The sequence below is a fragment of the Pan paniscus genome, chromosome 1, assembly GCF_029289425.2.
Source record: "Pan paniscus chromosome 1, NHGRI_mPanPan1-v2.0_pri, whole genome shotgun sequence".
Classification (NCBI taxonomy): Eukaryota; Metazoa; Chordata; class Mammalia; order Primates; family Hominidae; genus Pan; species Pan paniscus.
In genome coordinates, this window is record NC_073249.2 from 159,868,152 (window position 1) to 159,884,628 (window position 16,477).

Here is a 16,477-nt window from a genome sequence, read left to right on the forward strand (position 1 = left end):
CTCAACAGACCTACTGGCACATTGGTATCATCCTTATTTTACAGATGGCCAGTTTAGAGGTTTTGCTTACCACAGATCATACAGTAACAGCCAGATGAAGAGGAGAAATCTTGAAACGTGGCTGAATTTGGATGAGTGGGTATGGAAAAAGGTGGTATGATATTTTTAAAAAGCTGTAAATATTTTGATTGGGAGGATTCTGAATAAAATAATATTTTAGGCTATCCCTTGGTTGAAATGGAGGAACAATAGGAGATATAGTTGGAGATAAGGAAATGCAAGGCCAGGTACTGTGGGCTTTCACTGCTTGTTCTGGAATAGTTAGAAGGACTAATAAACATTAATGTGGCTCCAAGCATCAGATGAATCCACTGCTTTCCCCATTGAACTTATAGGATATACCTTGTGAAGACTAGCATGGATATAAATGACAGTGGTTCAGAAACACTTCCTAAGTTTGTCACATAGGTGATGAGTTGACTTTTTGACAAACTTTAGGGATGGAAATAAAGGGCTCTGATACTGCTAGTATTCATGCCACAAAAATGGGACTGTGACTCTCTGTGGAACCCAGAGGGCAACTGGGACTCAGGCTAGCAATGTGGTCACTGACATCTATGTAATTGTTTCTTCTCTTCTCCCCAGCCTCCCCCAAATCAACAGGCTTTAGAGTGGGAGAATGTGTAGGTATAGGATTACACAAGCAATGGGAGATGCTCTTTTCCATAATTTAACCAGGCAACCCTTTGAAGAAAGAAAAGTTTTCAAAAATCCTAGAGTCGGAGCTCCCCCAAAAAGCAAGTAAAATGGTACCCTCTACCAGTGATGCAGTAACTGGATGAAAACACGTTTATACTACTACTCAGATGGAAGTGAAGAATGGCAGCGGTACAAAGGGCAACTCAGGATGTATCCCAAAGGCAGAATAGAACAATCACTGGAAAGAGTAGCCAGAGTTAGGCCCTAAGCAGGAGAGACAAATGATTACAGGCTATGCTATAACCTATATGCTAATATGTTCAGTGAGTAAGGGAAGAGGCACTGTGCTTGGGTGTGGGTGTATGATGGTGAGGAAAACAGACTCGACCCTCCCCTTCAGGAGGCTTACTGTCGGAGGGGGAAATAGTCATGCAAAACCAAATGGCACCTGGGACAAGTGCTATGAGACTTCTTTAATAAGGGGGTCTGGCCACTGTAAGTCCACCACTCAAAAACAACCGTTACTTTTGGCGTATGACCTTCATTACTTTTCCTAACTATACATATACACGAAAATAGATCCCTTTGCCAAAACTGGTATCATTGTTTTCAAAGGTATCTACTACAACTCCCATCTGCTGCAATCCTAAGTGAGTTGTTTTATTCTAACCTACTAGCACTAGCTACAAGAATTTTGTGGCCAGGTGTGGTCACACCTGTAATCCCAACACTTTGGGAGGCTGAGGCAGGCGGATTGCTTGAACCCAGGAGTTTGAGACTAGCCCTGGCAACACAGCAAAACCCTGTCTACAAAAAAATAAAAATTAGGGCGTGGTGGCACACACCTGTCCCAGCCACTTGGGAGGCTGAGGTGGGAGGATTCCCTTCAGAGAGGTTGAGGCTGCAGTGAGCAGTGATCATACCACTGCACTCCAGCATGGGCAACAGAGCAAGACGTTGTCTCCGGAAAAAAAAAAAAAAAAATTGCAGATGTAGTCCATGTATGTTCATAGTGTGTTTTTTAAATGCAAACATTTGTCTACTAAACACTAGAGGCAAATGCATAAGACAACAAAGGAGGCCACACAGCAGAGCAGTTCACAAAGCTTATAATTCAGGATGTTTGAAAGCTCAAAACCACCAGCCACCCAAGTAAATTTCTGTCATGTACAAATATGTGCTTAGAGGGGATTAAGGGAGTACCTTTCAAAAATAATAAAAAAGGATACACTTAGAATGACTGGCACCACTATTAGCTCCTAAGCAGAACTAGTTTCTCATGTTCACTCAGCTAAAGCACAGTTGGTGACAAGAGTAGACTAAGGAATTTGAAAAGCCCCTCTTGGGAACAAGCTCTTAACCTAAATCTAGATTTTCTGGTCAAGAATTTAAAGTGGCTCAGATCAATCTATTCTGATGCAGTTCTCTACCTGATCTTGTTTCTGGAAGAAACCACCCCCAATTGAAGGCCCGTATGTTTTCTTTTTAAAAATGTTTAAGCTCAGACATGGTGGCTCACGCCTGTAATCCCAACACTGGGAGGCTGAGGCGGGAGGATCACTCGAGCCCAGGATTTCCAGAGTGGCCGGGGCAACATAGTGAGACCTCACCTCTACAAATAATAATAAAAAATTAGCTGAGCATGGTGGTGCACAACTGTAAACCCAGCCACTCAGGAGGCTGAGGTGGGAGGATTACCTGCGCCCAAGGAGGTCAAGGCTGCAGTGAGCCATGATCTTGCCACTGCACTCCAGCCTAGGCAGCAGACTGAGACCGTCTCAAATAATTTTTTAGAAGTTTATATATTCCTCATATTAATCCAAAGTCAATTTCAGGGATCATCTAACTTTGCTGAGTGAAACCACTTATTTTAGAACTACCTGAACTCTACAAATTCCAGTCAGTGTGCAGAACAACACAGCCAACTCTACATTCAGTCAACCATTCATGTTAACAACGATGAGAATACCAAAAAGTGAACGTTCTATAACCAGGCCAAATTTGCATTAGGCGTCCTCTCTTCCAAACTTCAGAAAATCAGGCGATTCTCCACCTAATAAATAGTAGTGCTCATGGAACAGTGAATGACAAGAAAAAAAGGGATGAGTCCTAAATAATCCACAGCTGTTGTTATGGTAGAACCGGCTCTGCAGGAAATTTTTTTTTTAAAAGACAACATTTCTTAGGGAAAATCATGCATTTCATGTTGGTTAATTTCCAGCAAATACGAAGTTTGACAAAAGAAAAATATTTAGCTAGACTTACATGGCAAAGAGGAAGGTAAACTCATTTTCTTGAGATCGTGCCTATTCCTCTTTTTGCTGTCTCTGTACTCAGAATATACTTTACTTTTCTACCATTAACACTTTGCTGCCTTCTTGAAGAACAGGGCATGCCGCATCTCTGAAGCCACAAGCCAAGCAAACATAGTACCTGGTACAAGTATAGGCCGAAATATTTGCTGGATATTAGAGTATATGGAAACATAATGAAAGCTTGTCATCATGGACATTTAAATGTGAAACTGTCACCATCAATTTGGACAATTAGAATCCATCTCATCTCCAGTTTACATGGCAATTCTTCAATATTCTTCACAGAATAAGTAGCCTTTAAAAGTGTGTTCAAATTACTTCTTACTCAAGAGCAAGCAAAATGACATTTTAATTACATTATACATTCTATAATTCTTTATACTAACTAAAGACAAATTAAAAACAATCATATTCTGAAAAGGAAAAACTCCACGTCCGTATAGTTGGCAAAAGATCAGCACAATACTAAGGGTACATGACAAGAGTTTATGGAAAACTGGTATTAGAAAAGAGGTTAATCAGATATTCAGATACATGAAATCAGTCTGTAAGTGGGTGGATGGATGTGTGGAAAACCCTTTAAGATTTTGCAAAGGATGAACTTGATATTAAAGAAGAGTTAATTTTTACGGTAAAAAGTTGTATCAGTAGAATTATGTGATACAGAAAAAGTCATTTTGAGAGAAGAGAGTCATTTTTAGAATAAAAGGTTAAAATTTGGAAACTCCTGTTCTTCTGTATGTTACAAGGTTTTCCACATTGGCATTTTTCATGAATATGGATTATAGTTGGGAAAACCTTACTATCTGATTTGGTATTTAGTTACACACCCCTAGGGTCATCAGCACACATGTAAATATTGCCTATTATATTCACCAGCCCTCAGTTATTCCAAGTGCCCACTCCTAATTATCCATCGATAGCAAAGAAAATATTGTGACAAAACAAGTTTTATTTTGCAAAACATAATGTGATATGAACTCCACTACAAAATACGGGAACAAATTATTTTTAAATTATATAATCCAGCAGAAGAGAAACAGAGTGAATGGAGGTCTAGGGACTGAAAGGATCTCTTGTGGCAAAGGGGAAGAAGACAAAAATACATCACCCAAGATGCGGTAAAGGGGACCAAGAACCACTGAAAAAGTAGTGCAATATGTCTAGGAATAGAAGAAACAGACTGTGTATATATATATATTTGTATTGTCAATAACATGCATCATTCAAACAATCTCTAATAAAATCTTAGTGAATTAATCTAATGAAAATATTCACACAGTATTATGTAGGCAAATATGTTTAAAAAAATATTTTAATAAGCATATTCAGAATGGCAGACAAGGAATGGGAGAAGGGAATTATTTTACAGTGCAAAATTACTATGCATAAATTTAACATCTAATTTGAAATTTTAAATGCCTATTTAAATATTACTTCAAATACATTTTAAAGCTCAACAAACTTGTGTTGAACTGAATTGCAGATCCTGAACTCTATTTGAAAATACATCATGAAAGAGAAAATACCCATTCCAAATGAAAATGATAGTGCTTTGTTGGGGGTGGGAATGAGGCGGGGAGACTAAATCACTATTAACAGACTTCTTTTCCCAATGCAATTTGTCAAAAGTTCAAAAGTTCTGAAATGTACTAAATCTTAAGCAAATTAAATTCATGATATTACTAAAACTTTTTAAATAGTGCAATGACTTATCAAGTTATAGTGGCTGCATTAAGAACAAATTATTGTGTGAAATACCTGTATAAACACAAAATACAATTAAATATTTCTTTACAAAAAGCTGAGCATTATGCATAATAGTGGAATGTCTTTCATTAGGTGTATTTTTTAAAGATTAACAAAAGTAACATTTCCTAAAATGTATACATGTGCCATATTTTTGCAAACATGCCTGAGAATTTATTTAAAACACTTCTGTAGTAAGAGTTTGCAAGAACTTCACAAACCTGCAAATAAAATGCATCTTTTTAAAAAGGTGAAAATGGCATCTCCAACACTGCAACAATTCAAAAAGTACAGCATCCCTAATCTTTAAAAACATTTCTACAGATCATCTTTGACAAAGAGCTAGGATACTTTGGATTCATTTAATAAAAAATGATTTAGAAAACAGATTGTGACCATCTGCTTGCTAAAGCTACTGCCATTCTGGATAAATTAAAAGTTTTAAGTAAAACAAAAACAACAAAAAACTCATACTTCTCAACACTTCCACCCAAAACTTTGATTTACTTAGATATGTATGTAACAACAGTGAATGTACATTAAGATGAAGTCAAGTGTTGCAAAGTGGCTTTTAACACTGTTTGGGAAAATAAGTTGTTCACATTGGTGAAGGGAAGCAGTCTGAACATATGTTAACAGTAATACTTCATGGGGGTAAGGCCTGAATGCTAATTTCTCAGTGCAAACCTTCACTCAATTACATCAGACAGTTGAGCCATTAAAAACAAGACCACAGAAGCTTTATTTTAAAAAGGCATTGGCTCTTGAACTGATGGCTGAAAAATGAACTGGAAGAAGCATTTGGAGTATTCCTGTGTGAGAAAAACAAGAATAATTAATATTTTATAGAAGTTTGGATATAGGTTGGTCTATCAGCTATATAAAACTACATTATTTAACAAGAATTTAGCACTAAAAATAAAATGGCACTTTTACAAGGCTATGCAGATGGATAATCCTATCTGTAATCACACAGAGCAATGATTATTGTGTATCTTATTTTCACTTTGGAAAAGCATTATCAAATCTGAAAAATTGGATTGTAACTAGAAAAGTTTGAAAAGTTTTCAAACTTCACTTTCTCTTCATAAAATCGATACTGCCTGCCAACAGTTGTTCCTTGTGTGTGCCAATATCTAAGTATCACTTGACCCCCCTCCTCTGTTTATTTAATGCAGAAATGGGAAATTTTATGATGCATATAAAAATAACAGGATTCTGGTCAGCATGATATATTTAAGCACTTAAGCTGACATTAAACTTTTGTCTTGCTTCAAAAATAATTTTGAAAATTATAGCAAATGCAAAACAAACTGCAATCTAAGCATCATGCTTAATTTCAGAATTCTCAAATTACTTGCCCTTAAGTAGAAATCTGAAAAAAAAAAAAAAAAAAAAAAAAAGGTTTATAATCCTTTATGAATGCTTTAACCACCTGGATAAGAAATATGACTTAATTACTACACAAACACTTAAAAATTCATTAGAAAAACCTTAGCAAAATAAAATGAAAGCTGACAGACTCAGAATAACAATTCCTCTCATAAAAGTTTACCAACTGTACAAGTTAAGAAAATTATACAAGCTTTTGTATTAAGAAAGGACAGCTCAGTCAAGACATATGTACTGTAAAAATCTTTCAAAGGCTACAAAGAATCTGGAAAAATACAGAATGTATTTCTTAAGCCCAGATAAGAATATGGAAAGACATCATTGATGTCAACAATTTTACATATACAAACCTGACCTGGTTTATTTTTAAACTTCTATATATAAAAAAATCATGCTAGCATAATTTTCAGGATTCGTAAGGGTTTCCTTAATAAAGATACTCAAACTGTTTGGTGAGAAAAATGTCTGTTTTAAAGACATTTCAAGAAACTCAGAGAAATTGGTATTAAGCAGAAATGTGGACTTGAGTTTCCCATTCATCCATCAAACTAAGCAAAAATTACCTTGTAGTGAAATTTTATGATTAATACATCAAACGAGAAGGTACAGATATATCTTTAGTTCATTCAAATTTACCAAAATTAGTAAATTTGAATGAACTAAAGATATTCAAATGAGAAGGTAGAGATATATCTTTAGTTCATTCAAATTTACTAATTTTTAAAATACCCTTAAAAGAGTCTGACAGCTTTAAAGTAAAAAAATCTGCAAAAGGCAGAATTATGAAACCTCATTTCCTAAAGTTAAGACTCAATTCAAATTTTCAAACTGCTTCAAGGAAATCAACTTTTTAAGGTAACCCATCAACCCTGAAAATTTTAGTCACACCAGAATTTACTCCAAAGAAAGTAAAATAGGTCTAAAATTTAGTCATCTGTGTTTTCAAGTTCTTCAAATTTCCCATGTGAGACTGCTTCTTGGAAAAATTCAGAAGAACCTGGACTTTCTTTTCCATTGCTGTTTACCCTTCGCCTTTTGGCAGGTCTCTCACTTTTTTCATCAAAATCATTTTCATTTCTTGCAGTCATATGGGCAAGTTTTGGGTCAGTGGTAAGGTTATCTGTTTCATAACCATTAGTATCCATATCTGCATGAAGTGGTTTCTTATTTCCACCTGTTGGTCCATTAATGTGTAACCCTTCAACTTTTACTTCCTCTTTGTTTAATATTTCACCTGGTCCATTAGATGACACTCCTAAGTTGAAAGAAATATAAATGAAACCACAATTAGAAAAAAGTTAAATTTGCAAACTATTATAAAACAGCTTGTAGTTATTGTTATCAAGGAAGCAAGGTATCAAATACATAGTCTAAATTCTTGCTCTATTACTTATAAGCTATGTCGCCTTAGGCAAATTATTTACTCTTTCTGTATCTCCATTTCATTACATATATACAATGAAGATCATAATAGATATTCCTCACAGGGTTGTTGTGAAAATTAAATAAGTTAATAAATGTAAAGAAATAAGAACAGAATTTGGCATATGTTAAAAGCATATTAGGTATATGTGACAGCAAATAAGCACTGGATCCAGCAGTCTAACTAAGCTGAATTAATGGAAAATGCAGTAAATTACTCAGATTTAACAAAAGGTTTTCAACATTCTAAAACCACGTAAAAGCAAGATGAATGCTCTTTCTTTAAAAAGCTTGAGTAAACTGCCATATAAAAGCAAGATGTCATGACTTTTTTATTCTTAATGTAAATCTATGGGAACTGTACTTTAAAAGATCACACAAGGCTGGGTGCAGTGGCTCACGCCTGTATTCCCAGCACTTTGGGAGGCCAAGGCGGGTGTATCATGAGGTCAGGAGTTCAAGACCAGCCTGGCCAATAGGGTGAAAACTTGTCTCTACTAAAAATACAAAAATTAGCCAGGAGTGGTGGCGTGCACCGTCTCCCAGCTACTCGGAAGGCTGAGGCAGCAGAATCACTTGAACCCAGGAGGCGGAGGTTGCAGTGAGCCGAGATTGTGCCACTGCACTCCAGCCTGGGCGACAAAGCAAGACTCTGTCTCAAAAAGAAAAAAAAGATGATCACACACTATTTACCTAAGTAGTCTTAAATAATCTGTCATAACGTTAAAAAACTAATGCCGCACTATCCAAGCATATACTTGAAAGTGCTAAATTATTTACTTAAGTAAATACAAATTACTTAAAAAGTAAATACAAATTCTATAGTAGGTGAGAAAAGTAAAAGCAAAATTATTCTAATAAAAGAAAACAAAAGTTCATTTTAGAGTTGACTGTAAAATGGAATGCAAATTTTGGTGATAGAAAGTAAAATATAGGATGCATCACTGAATAATTACAATTTAATTGCTTGAAAAATATTCGGCATAAAGGATGAGCCTCAAATACTGTATTCTGATCGAAGAAAATATTCTATTTTGACCAACTCAATGCACTCAAATCATGAATGCACATGGGGATTATGCATCATAATATATTGAAGAGAACAATTCTGCAGGAACAAGTCCAAAAAGCTAGCTGACGACTGTGATTAGGTCAAAAATAACTGTAAGATTTCAAAGTACTAATTAAAGCCCCATATAAAAAAGTAATATAACATTGGGATGAAAAGTTCCTTCCTTCCTTTGAAAAAGCTGGCAGTTTTGACTGTACGTAATGTTGAGTGGCTTTTGAGCTACAAGTAATTTATAAGTAACTTATGAACACTTTCCTAGCCTAACAGCATGTTCTCATCAAATAGTTTTTTAAAAAGGAAAAGAAAATGATTTATTTGGTGTTACTATGTTAAGAACAAACAGGGAAAACAGTAGTAGTACCAACTGTCTGCCTCCCTTGAGCCTATACGGTTAGTCCCAAGGTCAGAGTCTCAGCATCTTATTCTACTTCAGAATGGACGTGACAAACATTAGACATCAAGTCAATAAACCTTCTTGGACCAGGACATAGTTACTGGGCCCTAAGTTTTGTTTGTTTGGTTTATTCCTAGAAGTAGTGAGGGAACAGAGAGGGGTCATGAAATGAACTAAGCATATACACTCCAGCAGGACCAATGTGAGACCAAAGGTCAGAAGAGGATCAAGGCTTTCACAGTGTTTCTCTTCCAGTTTCTGTCAGGAAGAAGTCAGCTCTTCACTGGTACTCTCCTATCACCAGTTTCCTCAGAGGAGCTGGGGGTGGCGCTTATTACTTTCTTCTTGGAACTCTTTCACTTAAAAAGACCATTTAATCAAAGAAGAAATCAAAATAATTCTCTGGCTCTTACTACTGATCAGCACAGTGATCTCTGGTCCACTATATATTTTAAACGGAAACACTATCTGAACCTCAAACAATTGGTATGCCTTTTTCTTCTCTTTTTCTTGGAGAGAAAAACAAATATTTCTGTAGAATATTAATATACAGGTTGATACCGGCTTTATCTTTTCTCATTATTCAAGGTTATTATGCTATCAAAGAGAACTTAAATATTCAAAACAGTGCACTTGTTACCTTACATCAAGGTATTTTGCAATGATCTGTATATCTCATGTGAAACTGCAGGGTTTTGACCTAAGAGTTAACATAAATACTTCTATCTAGGCATCAACCCAACTAGACAGACAGGAAAAGAGATGCTACTGAAAAAGAACAAATTTCTTACAAGAAATAGTCACTGTTGACAGTAGGCTTTATTAAAATTACTTTTTAGTGATGTCCAATCACTTTGTATTCTGTTAGTATATATGTATGCTGATGTTATGTTTGTCTCATGTGTTATCATTTTTTACTTTCTGCTCTGGAAGTTTAATAGAAACCCAAACTGAATTTCCCAAGTCACTGAAAGAAAGTGTCCCTTATTATGAAGAAAGAGAAATGTTTCTCTGGTTGCTTACCATTTTGATTAGCAGTGCTTACAGTGCCATCTTCTTTCTCAGACTGGCTGTTACTACTATTTGATGCAGTTGGGGGAGGGGATGGTGCTCGACTAGATGCAGCACTTTCACTTTCGTCTAGAAGACGATCCATGTAATCCCTTAAAATTAATAAAACAATTTTTATATTAAAAAGAGCTGAAAATTAAAAATTAGTTGAGGTTAAATTTAGAAGGCTTTCTTAACAAACATATCCTAATGTTCACTTAACATTCATTCCAGTGCTTCATCTATCATACCAGGATCTGAATATTTAAATGAAAAGCTCCTTTTGGTTACATGTTTATAGGAAAAATGCATAAAGGCTTTAAAGTAACAAATTTTAGAGACCCATAGGAAATTTTAAAGCTTGTAAAGTTGTAGGCAGGTGCTCAGAGTGGCCCAACTAGAACTGGAAGATCTCTTAACTGAAGTGATAGGGGTGATGTCTAGTAAAAGTACAAAAGAATTTCTGTACAAACATAGATTGAATTTTAAAGCTCCTAAAGGCGATACCTAAAAGACAAATTTGAGCCTAACAAAAAGGACTGATTACCTCCTAAAACCTTCCTGGATATTTTTGGTATTGTATTTCTGCCAGATCTGAGCTATAAGATGCTAACTAAATTCCTGGGATTATCTGCTGGTTTTATCCTGTCACTTTCTCATTGTATGTGAGCTCATTTCTTCTCTAAATCATTCCTGAACTACATAACTGTGGTTAAGTGACATTGGTGAGCAGATCTGGGATAGAGATTTGTCTCTCTCAGGTTTAGTGTATCACCTACAAAATGTAGATAAATCATATGTCTCCTATCTAACACACATGGTTATTGTATTATATATGTACATAAAAATGTTTCATAATCCAAAAAGTGCTACTAAACCACTAGAATAAAAGTCAGCCAACTATAGCCTGTGGGCTGGCCATCTGTTTTTTGTAAATAAAGTATTATTGGAACCCAGCCACACACATTTGTTTACATAGTGTCTATGACTGCTTTCCTGCAACAACTGCAGAACTGAGTAGTGTGATTAAGTCCTTTCTTACTACAGAGCATAAAATATTTATTCTCTACCTGTTACAGAAAAAGTTTGCTGATACTAGATACTGCACTAGAATTCCCCAAGGTCAGGAATTTTTAGTCTACTTTGTTTATACCTGCACCACTGGTACCTAAGTTGTGCAAGGCACAGAACAGAAAGAAACTCAATAAAATTCTAATTGTGTTACTTATCTTAAAATTCCTTCAGTATAAGTATGATAGAAATATTAAGACAAATCTCTTAGAATTTTGTGAGCAGGGTAAATAAGAAGGAAACAGTGGAAGCTCTGAGGAATTTTCTGAAAGTCTGTGTTAATAGTCTATAATATGCTATTAATTGTAGTTATCTCAACCTATATGGTCATCACTGTCTCCTAGGTTATAGGGATTTAACAAATATAGGGATGTGATACCTGACTTCAAGAAACTTCTAATAGTCTGAGGCATAAAACTAATACATATCTCAGAAATGTATATGACCATGACCTACGCAATTTACATTCTATGCCTTATTTTCCTCATCTATAAATGAAGGGAATTCAATTAGATGGTCTTGAATACCTATAAATCTATATAGAATTAAATTAGATGGTCTTGAAGACTTCTTCAGCTTTATGCTACTCATCATAATTATAGAAAAATTACATAACAAATTTGAAGCACACAGAAATAAGTGTGGTGAGTCCCAAAGGGACTTCAGGTGCTAAGGCTAACAGAAGACACATGATGAGGAATTGTTGGAAATAAATATGTTATAGTGGGAATGGATAATATGAAGGAAGTTAAAAGCCAAAGCAAGGCCGGGTGTGGTGGCTCACGCCTGTCATCCCAGCACTTTGGGAGGCCGAGGCAGGTGGATCACCTGAGGTTGGGAGTTTGAGACCAGCCTGACCAACATGGAGAAACCCTGTCTCTACTAAAAATACAAAATTAGCCGGGTGTGGTGGCGCATGCCTGTAATCCCAGCTACTCGGGAGGCAGCGGCAGTAGAATCACTTCAACCCAGGAGGTGGAGGTTGCAGTGAGCCAAGATTGCGCCACTGTACTCCAGCAGCCTGGGCAACAGGTTGAGACTCCGTCTTAAAAAAAAAAAAAAAAAGCCAAGGCAAAGGAAACAAGAGTTGATATCAAAATTATTTTTAATTTCTGGATATAGTCATAATTCTGTGAAAGGATAGTAATTATTATTATCATTGTTTCCTAAAGATTAATAGCATCCAGAATGTTCAGGAAAGGGCAGAATCAGACAAACCATCCAGAAAGTTGGAGCAGCATTCAGGTAATCAAAGTTATGCTGAGTTAATGTTTAGTTTTTGGAAAAATTACTTGGAAAGCTGAGTATTCTACAATGAAATCTCCAATAAGGTTCCCAATTCTTCCAGGTAGTAAATAGGGACAATGTGTAGCAGAATCTTTCAAAGGCTGTTTGTAGGCAGAAAAGGGGAAAATGTGTTTCATCCTGGTGAACAAATGACTTTCAGGATAATGTGCTCTGAATTATGGATTTTGACCTAAAAAGAAGGATGAGAAAATTCACTCAAATTTCTCTCTAAACACATTAGCTTAATGTTTTATGAAGTCACTTAAAGTGCAGCTATTAACAGAAAGAGATGGTAACGGAAGCAAACCAGAAAAATTTATCCCCATCTGGAAAGAAATGTAGTTTGGTCACTGCTTCTTACAGAAGACATAACACAGCTAAAAGGGAAGCGTCTCAGTAAAAAAGTATGATTCTTTCAGTTAAATAAACTTTATTAAAAAAAACAACCCAGTGGGGCTACAACTGAAGCCTACAAAACCATGGTATTCCTGCCTAAGGGAAAAAACACATTAGTTCACGTCATACCATTATACCAGGTGACCACTATTAAGATATTGTTTATTTTTAACTGTGACCACTCTACCTAAAGAATATTTAACCTTAAGAGTCATTAAAGTTACAGATAAAAGTATCTTCAAAAAGTTTTCAGAAGCTATGGGGAGATCAATAGAGAAATTAGAACATTTGGTGGCACATCCCTACCTAACCTGTTGAGCTTGACATCACAGAGGACCAACTAAGCCAGCCCACACTTTGGTGATGCTTTCTGAAAGAGAAAACTGGATGAACCATGGGTCTGACCCAGCATGGCCATTCTTATGTTGTTACTGCTGATGATTACAGACTGAATGTAGCTCACGTGTGAACATTATTTCTGAAATGGTTGAAAAAAATAAAAGATGTTACTATTGCTTTTCCCTATATAATACCTTGAAAATCATGACTATTTTAAGATATATCTGCAGACTAGATGCTATATCTAATTCTATATTATTATGCTTGAATACTACCAATGGAAAAAAAATTAACTATAAATTTAACATTAAGCAATTAGATAAAATTTGCAATACTGCTATTTATGAAATTCCACTTTAGCAATCACCAGCTTTGAATAATGGGGGATGATGTACACACTCCATTGTCCCATGATTTCCAAGGGTGAATCATACCCATTTATTCTCTTTCGGATTGTTTTACTGTGGGCTTTAGAGCATTTGACCTTCTAAGGAAGTGACCAGCAGAGATACCTATAAATGAACTTGATCAAGAAACAGTGCAGTTTAGGAGTCTGAAGAGCAAGATCAAATAAACATACAAGCACATCTTTCTTTCTTTTTTTTTTTGGAGATGGAGTTTCGGTTCTGTTGCCCAGGCTGGAGTGCAGTGGTTTGATCTCGGCTCACTGCAACCTCTGCCTCCTGGGTTCAAGCAATTCTTCTGCCTCAGTCTCCCGAGTAGCTGAGACTATAGGCGTGCACCACCACATCGGCTAATTTTTGTATTTTTAGTAGATATGGGGTTTCACCATGTTTGTCAGGCTGGTCTCAAACTCCTGACCTTGTGATCCACCCGCCTCAGCCTCCCAAAGTGCTGGGATTACAGGAGTGAGCCACCGCACCTGGCCCAAGCACATCTTTCGAAGGTAATTATTTGGTCAGCTTTAAGAACATCTTTACTGGAGTACACTGACAAAGTCAATTATTTTTTTATTTTGCATTTTTTTTTATTCTGTAAACATTAGGGAATAATTAAGGATAGCACTGTAAAGTTAATTCCACCATAACAATTAATCACCATTTTAAAGCAATTCATGAAAGACAAGGGGTTCAATACTCTTTTCTATTTAAGTAACAAATTGCCAGTGGTAGTGGAATGTTTCACTCCAAAGCTAGACTGAATGAGGTGAAGACAATAAATTCTCTTAACATGGGAATAAATTAGGCATATCAGACATTTTACATAAAGAATGGATACAACAACCCATATCTGTGTCACTGGGACTACGCTAGAGTTACATTACTAATTCTTAAATATTACTTGTTAGAGGAAAGATTCAGGAAAGCTAGGAAAAGGAAAGTCACCATATATATGTTTTTTTTCGTCTATAAAAAAACTGTATGCTGGGTACAGTGGCTCACTCCTGTAATCCCAGCACTTTAGGAGGCTGAGGCAGGTGGATCATTTGAGGTCAGGAGTTCAAGACCAGCCTGGTCAACACAGTGAAACCCCGTCTCTAATAAAAATTCAAAAATTAGCCAGGCGTCATGGCAGGCACCTGTAATCCCAGCTACTCGGGAGGCTGAGGCAGGAGAATCGCTTGAAGCCGGGAGACGGAGGCTGCAGGGAGCTGAGATTGCACCACTGCATTCCAGCCTGGGCAACAGATTTGAGACTACATCTCAAAAAAAAAAAAAGATTAAAACTGTATGTGCTTATACTGAATGGAACTGAATTTAAGAAAAACATGCTTTCACAGCTGTTCTGATCCATTTCTTCTCAACAGTGTATTAAAAATATACATTCTAAATCTTGCTTTAATGATATGCTTGTCTCATAATATGAACTGTAGTTTACAATATTTCATAAGACACTGAAAAGTCTAAATGCCTTATTTATGAAGATATAATAGATGGTAAAGTTTAATGTGTATTATAAAAGCAAGATTTTATCACTCTCGGCCTTCTGGTTAAGATCAAGTATATAAAAGCAAGATTATCAAAATAATAATTAACTCAAGAAAAATCTAGAAAAGCTTAGCAAAAATGTATATATAGCTCTTAAGGAAAAAATTAACTCACGTTACACCAGGATGAAGATTATATTTCTTCTTTCCAAATCGTGTTTGCTGAGCAAAGAAATCATAACGTTCAGATTTTTTCCACATGTAATAGAATGCTACACATTCACCAACTGACCTTGTTCGGACCTATAAGAAACAAATGCTTGCTTTTAAGAATCTCCTTTTTAACAAAGTTACTTCATGATAAACATCTGAAGTTTGAAAATAAATTTGGCTAGTCCTTAACTGAAATATAATCCTATATATAACATACAACAGTGTAGCAGCTATGTTGAAAGCTATTCTTTCTAAACGTCTATTAAGAGAAATAATATATTGGCAACAGGTCTTCAGATATACAGCACTGTGCTTTTTAAAATGCAACCATCATCCTAATTTACTAGAAAAATATATTCCTGTATTAAAAATGCTTGGAAGTTGGCCGGGCACGGTGGCTGACGCCTGCAATCCCAGCACTTTGGGAGGCCGAGGGGGTTGGATCACAAGGTCAGGAGTTCAAGACCAGCCTGGCCAAGATGGTGAAACCCCATCTCTACTAAAAATACAAAAATTAGCCGGGCATGGTGGCAGGCGCCTGTAATCTCAGCTACTCGGGAGGCTAAGGCAGGAGAATCACTTGAACCCCAGCAGGGGGGTGGGGGTGGGGGCAGAGGCTGCATTAAGCTGAGATCACACCACTGCACTCCCGCCTGGGTGACAGAATGAGACTCAGTCTCACACACACACACACACAAAAAGGCCTGGAAGTGGCATTCATGTTAAAATAAATGTTATAAACAGTTTGCTAATACTTTTACTCTCAGAGTACGGGTACCTAGGGAGTGTATCTTTAAATTCCCTTTTGAAAGATTCTCTTACTAGTCCCAACAGCAACCCAGACTCAGTTAATTTACTCTCTAGAAAGTCTGGGAAGATGCCACAGTGAGTTAAAAGTATAATAATGCTAATGCTTTGTTTACTAAGTTACTCTTGTGGCTTACTGTGCTGTACCTATTTGTGCAACTGAATGGCTCCCCTCACATAATGTTAAATGCCTACGGAATTAAATGATGCTGACAGAATTCCTTTTTGTTACTTAGCCGGGAGAACTGGTGGTAGGGTTGATGTATATACATAAAATACTGAGGATTTAGGGCTGATGTATATAAATAAAATACTGATAACTTTTTTCCTTTCTTTTTTTTTCTTTTGAGATAGAGTCATGCTCTGTTGCCCAGGCTGGAGTA

General features: G+C 36.2%; 1 protein-coding gene across 21 annotated transcripts in view; it reads right to left on the bottom strand.

The window, feature by feature from the left end:
- Positions 1 to 3,946: 3,946 nt before the first annotated feature.
- Positions 3,947 to 16,477, bottom strand: part of MIER1 (MIER1 transcriptional regulator) — a 63,053-nt gene continuing 50,522 nt past the window's right edge. For 14 of the 21 annotated variants that reach the window (XM_034967034.3, XM_034967031.3, XM_014345593.5 and 11 more), the window contains 3 exons: positions 15,250 to 15,377; positions 10,067 to 10,206; positions 3,947 to 7,410 (listed from right to left, as the gene is read on the bottom strand). In XM_034967034.3, coding sequence (XP_034822925.2) covers positions 7,082 to 7,410; positions 10,067 to 10,206; positions 15,250 to 15,377 — 597 coding nt within the window. In that variant the 3' untranslated portion in view covers positions 3,947 to 7,081. The other 7 variants (XM_034967037.3, XM_034967035.3, XM_008958977.5 and 4 more) reach the window with 2 other exon arrangements.